Source organism: Dunckerocampus dactyliophorus, chromosome 1, assembly GCF_027744805.1.
Source record: "Dunckerocampus dactyliophorus isolate RoL2022-P2 chromosome 1, RoL_Ddac_1.1, whole genome shotgun sequence".
NCBI classification, from domain to species: domain Eukaryota; kingdom Metazoa; phylum Chordata; class Actinopteri; order Syngnathiformes; family Syngnathidae; genus Dunckerocampus; species Dunckerocampus dactyliophorus.
The window spans coordinates 23,196,881-23,202,880 of record NC_072819.1 but is presented as its reverse complement, the minus strand read 5'-3'; the positions used below and the strand labels follow the sequence as shown (position 1 = coordinate 23,202,880).

The window sequence follows — 6,000 nt, the reverse complement described above, 5'->3', positions numbered from 1 at the left end:
CAATGGGGTAAGCAAAATTTGCTTGGCTAGAATTCTTATAACTAGAATATTTTTTCTTGTGACTTTTAAGAATACAATGAGTCCTAAAATAAGCAAGTTGTTCTTAATTAGTCACAGAGCTAAATTTAAGTAAAATGTTCTTATTACAAGGTAAGAAGTAAACCAAATGCTCTTAGAAAATTCTTAAGTTGAGATAAAATTTGCTTTCACGAGGCAAGATTTAAGCAAAAAAGTTTTTACAGATGCTACATGTAGGGGTATTATTCTATTTTCTTACAATTTGTAGAGTCAATAAAGCTATCATGCGTTAGGAAGGTGGCGGGTCTACGGGGGTTTGGGGGTGGGGTCAGGGGGGAACCCCGTGTGGCTTGACCCACGGGTGAGGGTCCGACCACCGGGTACTCACCTGCGAGCCCCTCCCCCAGGCCTGGATCCAGGCCCCGGTATCCCACATCCGGGCGAGGTGCTGTCCCTCCTCTTGTGTTTATTCATAAGGTCTTCTGAATAACTCTTGGTCTGTGGGGGCAAGCATAAGGGTCTGGTGCATTGTGCTTTGGGTGGCGGTCGCCTGGGTGACCATCTTGGTCTGTTCTATGAAATATGCTGTGCAGCCTTCACTTTGGTCCGAAATCAGCAAATCTTTACATTTATTTTGTGTGTGTGTCCATTCTTAAATTTATAAAGTTTAGAAACCAGTTTTATTCTTGAATTTAAGACAAATATTCTTAATCTGTTGTTGAAAAATAATAAAATTATGTTTTTTAGCTTGTTATTAGAAAAAAAGCACAAATTTCTGGCAAAAAATATTTTCATATTCTATACTTCTGTCATGAACTGGCGGACCGCCAGCAGTAGAAATCCCAAAATGCAGAGAAGCAGAGATCTGTGTAAAAAAAAACAAAAAAAACAACTTATTATAATACAGTTAATACAAAAATAGCAAACACAAAATGCCAAAGTACAACCAAAAACTACCGGGCCTAGCGATGGGAAAAATGATTTTAAAAATCTAGACAAAAAATGCTGCTACCATGTAACTAGCAGGAGAAGAATGCAAAAATGAACTGAACTCAAGCAGGAAAACGGGGGCACTTACATGGTGGCTGCCGAGAACCAGGTAGGAACCAAAACTCAAAAACACAAAACGCCACTGCTGGAAAAAGCCACACAGGGGAATAGCAATACTAACAATACAGGAAGTGTAGACCAGAAAGCGGGTGCACAAGGTACACAAGGCAGGGAGGCGCAGGCAACAGGCGCGGGTCAGGAAACAATCTGGCAACTGGTGAGCGCAATGACAGAGTATAGGGAATCCAGGTGATTGCTTGCAGGTGTGTGAAGAGCTCCTCCCAGGCCAATCAGCAGTGTACTGCAACACATGACAGGTAGAGGGCAGCAAAGCAGCACCACAGCTCATGACAACTGACAGGTTGCTCATCCAACTCAGTGCATTCACTGTGTATACGCAGCTGGTAGGCATTGCACATCAGGCCGAGAAGAGACGCCCTGTATTTGGTCAGAAAATGTGTAAATTCCGCGATTTTTAATAAAACGTTAACAACGATTGGACACACACAGAAAATATATTTATAATACATTTTAACACTCAAATGTTAATATTTATTTTATTTTAAAAATGTGTTTTTTAATGGGGGGGTTCAGAGAAGCGCTTCACATGCCTCCCCTGACTGCACGTCACTGATGTCTTGTTGAAATGTAAAACTGACAGTGCTATGTTCTTTTTCCAGTGCTGATAGCAACATGTTTCCATTTGAAACCAGGTGACTATCAAAGTTCATGTTGTTTGTTTGAATGCGAATTGTTTTTTCATTATTGGGAAAAAAACACAATACCGATATCTACCAATATCACATTTTTATGCCAATATTATAATATCGGTGGGCCGATAATATCGGTGGGGGATATTATCGAACATGCCGAATTATTATAGATATATTATTAGATGTTACACTAATTTGCTTTGTTACCTATAACACAAAGCTAAGATGTGGATGTTTGTGGTGTGGCTTAACATTTATTGATCTACATTGTCTTTTAAAATTTTAATGCATAAAAAGTATCAAAGTGGCCCTCTGCATCCTTCAGTTTTTCTGTATGTGGTCTTTGTAAATGTACAGTATATATTTAAGACATTGCCTTGTTCATACTTACACATTGGTCTCTACAGGTGTTTCTGCTGAGCGTGCAACCACCTGTGACGACAGAGACAACGTTCATCTCCTAAACTGTGGTAGGACTTCAATCTTCACAAACGAGTTAAACTGGAAAAACGGGATTTGTATTTGTATTTGTATTTGTAATTGTTTTTATTGCATTTTTATTACATGCACATTACATATTATATTTTCGAACAACTAGTTCAGGTCAAAGCTTTAACTTTAACACCCTTCTCAGAAGGCATAAGACTTTTTGATCATGGTAAGTCCAGAAAGGTTTTTTCATGCTGGCCTTCAGCCTATTCTAAAAACATATTTTTAAACACTGCCTGTTGTAGAACATTATGTCTTTAAAAACAGCATAGTGCTCCTGTCACATCGAGGATCTTGAAGTAGTTTATGCTTTAGGTCCTTACAAACACAATATGTCATATATGCTTCTGATTCAATGTACAGCCGCCCCTTGTTTATCGCGGTTAATTGGTTCCGGACCCAACCGCAATAAGTGAATTTTGAAGTAGGATTCGATATTAATGAACAGAATATTTTCATAGTTAGAGCATGGAAAACCTGTTTGTGACTTTCTAAATAAGTTTTTAAAACATTATTAGAGCCCTGAAGACATTAAATAACACCCCTTCAGTCACCTTTACACTCCTATTATTCTTAGTTTACATGACATTCCACAGGCTACAGGATCACTGCAGGGATATAAGTGACGGCAGCCGCTAGCATAGCAAGCTACCGAACTAAATGGTTATCCTCTCCTCACTTATTCTAAACTGAACAAAGTCTTTCAGAGTGGGGAAGAAGGACCAAATGAAGCCAAACATGTACCACTTTCATATGGAATGGGAAGAGAACTTTTTTTCACTATGCCATGTCGGACATTCCATGGCTGACTCCATGCAGTGAGAAAATAATCTTATTTAATGTCATGTCTCATCAATGTAACATTACAGACGCATTACAGACGTTGTACAGATGCACAACAACCTGAGCCTGAACGTCCAAAAGACAAAAGAACTCAAACTGGACTTCACACCCCTCTCCTCACCTTCAAATTTCCGGGCACGCTCATGTCTGCCGACCATACGTGAACCCCCAACATCAAGGCCCTAGTGAAGAAGGCTCAGCAGCGTCTTCACTTCCTGCGTGTCCTCAGGAAGAACAATCTGGACCAGAAGCTGCTCCTGACCTTCTACCGCATGTACTCACGTACTGCTTGAGTGTGTGGTACGCGGGCTCCACAGCAGAGTGCAAGAATTTTTATTTTTGAAAAACCGCGATAGACGGAGGGAGCGATATTCTAACCGCGATGAAGCAAGGGATGACTGTATGACTTTATTTCTATATTAGCCAATTTGGTGGCGTAAAAATAATTAAGCGTGACAGAACTTTGTGTGGATGCAATATACAAATGGATAGACAGAATTCCAGACTAGACAGCATCGCACTTGTAAAAGCTACTTCTTTTTTTTAGCCTTTCTTTCCGGTTCTTTGGACTGCATTGCTATCGGAGAAGAAGTCAATGATCATACAAGTGAAAAGGTTTTCAAATTGGAGTAAAATGTAAGGGCAATATGTTTGGTTACTGTGCTGGACTCTAGCACCCACAATGAAGTTCGACAAAGAGCCCAGAATGAAAGTACACAGAGTCTATACAACAGTTGTATTCAGTTGTATCTATTAGGTGAACGTTAAGTTTGTGTAAAAGAGAAAGTTAAGCGTGTGTGAGTGAGTGACGACAATGCATCTGTTGTGTATCTGCCACTTCTCATCAGTCGTATGTAAGTGTTGTGCAACTCTGATTGCGCTATGTGGGTGTGTGTGTGTAGTGAAGGCCTTTATGCAAAGTTATTAGAACAGCAATACGCTGCGCTATTAGACTGAAACTTAAAGTATAATAGTAATAATACCTAACACAGGTCGAGTCCTTATGTATCAATAACGTCTCTCTCGTCATGTGACAGCAATTGGAGTGATCAGCATCCAGGAGGGTTTGTATGGCCGAACAAACCAAGAAACCTGCAAAGAGGGTCGACCTCCACAGCAGCTTGCTAACACACAGTGCTCTCAGACAGGCGCTGTGGACGTCCTCAAGACAAGGTACACATCGCCCTTTTTTGGAAAGCATTATTAGATTAGATTAGATAGAACTTTATTGATGGTCTGGGCGCCTGCCTTGGGGAAAATGAAGTTGTGTGTCACATATTTGTTGGCTTGTGTTTGTTTGGAAAATGTGAAAAGCTCCTTAAACCATCAAAAGGTTGTCTCCCATTGACTGACTCTGACTACTTGCAAGTTATTTTGCCAGCTTCTATGCTAAAAGTTAAAATTAAATATTTTGGAAGCAACTGGCGAACCGGATTCAAATGCTCGGCGGTCCGAATGTGGCCCCTGGGCCGTAGTTTGCCCACCCCATATATGTTTCTATATATATGGGGTGGGCAAACTACGGCCATATATATTTCCCCATATATGTATCAAAATATATGGAGTGAGCAAACTACGGCCCAGGGGCCACATTCGGACCGCCAAGCATTTGAATCCGGTTCGCCAGTATGTATATACTGCTCCAAAAAATTAAAGGAACACTTTGAAAACACATCAGATCTAAACTGGGGGAAAAATGATCTTGAATATCTTTCCTGATAATAAGTGGGTGATGTATTAGTAACAAAATGATGCCACATAATTTGATAGAAATGAAAATGATCACCCTATAGAGGGGGGAAATCAAAGACACCCCAAAAATGAAAGTGAAAAAATGATGCAGCACACTGCTCCATTTGGCTAAAATGTCATTGTAGCAACTCAAAATGATTCTCAGTAGTTTGTGTGGCCCCCACGTGCTTGTATGCATGCCTGACAACGTCGGGGCATGCTCCTAATGAGACTACGGATGGTGTCTGGGGGGATCTCCTCCCAGATCTGGACCAGGGCATCAATGAGCTCCTGGACAGTCTGAGGAGCAACCTGGCATGCCCAAATTTGTTTGGGCATGCATGATGTGAGTGTGTCCAGGAGGCTAGTGGGAACATTGCTCCAAATGGTGAAGATAGCTTCACGAAGGGCATCAACTGTCTGTGCAGTTTTTTTTTGTTCACGTCGCGCATGAAAACGGGTTATTCCGAATGTTTCAGAAACTGGAATATTGACCTTAACCCGAATGTTGACTGCATGTAAACATAGTATATGACTATTTTCTAACAATGACTGTGTTGCACACCAGACATGTTGTAGCAGCGCCTTTTTGTTTCTTCTGCCGTATCACATATCTTTTATGATTATGTCTGCAGATGCAATGGCAAGAAAAGCTGTGAACTGAACATGGCTGTTTTCCGTACTTCTGATCCATGCCAAGGCATCTACAAATATTTGGAGACCAACTTCACCTGCGTGCCAGAAAGCACCAGTATGTGTGGAAACTCCAGCACGTATGTAGTCAACAGTGTGGATGACATGATAGCTAACCTGTTTTATTTGATTTGTTCAGTTAGCGTCTTGGCGTGTGAGGACTCTTTGGCACATTTGTCTTGTGGTAAGATTGACTTATATCTATGTTTTATCTAGATTTGATTTGATCTGTATATGTCAGTGTTGTCCAAAGTATGGCCACAGATTCTAAAAATAACATGAATTCGTTTTTAATCAGATATACGATTTCATATTACATTAATTTCTTTGTCATCTAAATTACAAAGCTAAGATGCAGATGTTTTATTCAGATAGCGTAGCATGTATTGACCTGCATCGGTTTGGTTATGGCATCGTTAATGTACAAACAATGTCAAAGTGGTCCTCGGGCATCTTTCAATTT

The 6,000-nt window shown here is 40.5% G+C and overlaps 1 protein-coding gene across 1 annotated transcript in view; it reads right to left on the bottom strand.

The window, feature by feature from the left end:
* Positions 1-448: 448 nt before the first annotated feature.
* The window catches only part of LOC129178098 (caspase-9-like), a 44,746-nt gene continuing 39,194 nt past the window's right edge, over positions 449-6,000 (bottom strand). The window contains exons 10-11 of the mRNA XM_054769894.1: positions 2,173-2,213; positions 449-516 (exon numbers count right to left, since the gene is read on the bottom strand). Of these exons, the coding sequence (XP_054625869.1) occupies positions 489-516; positions 2,173-2,213 (69 nt within the window). The 3' untranslated portion in view covers positions 449-488. The remainder of the gene's footprint in view (positions 517-2,172; positions 2,214-6,000) is intronic.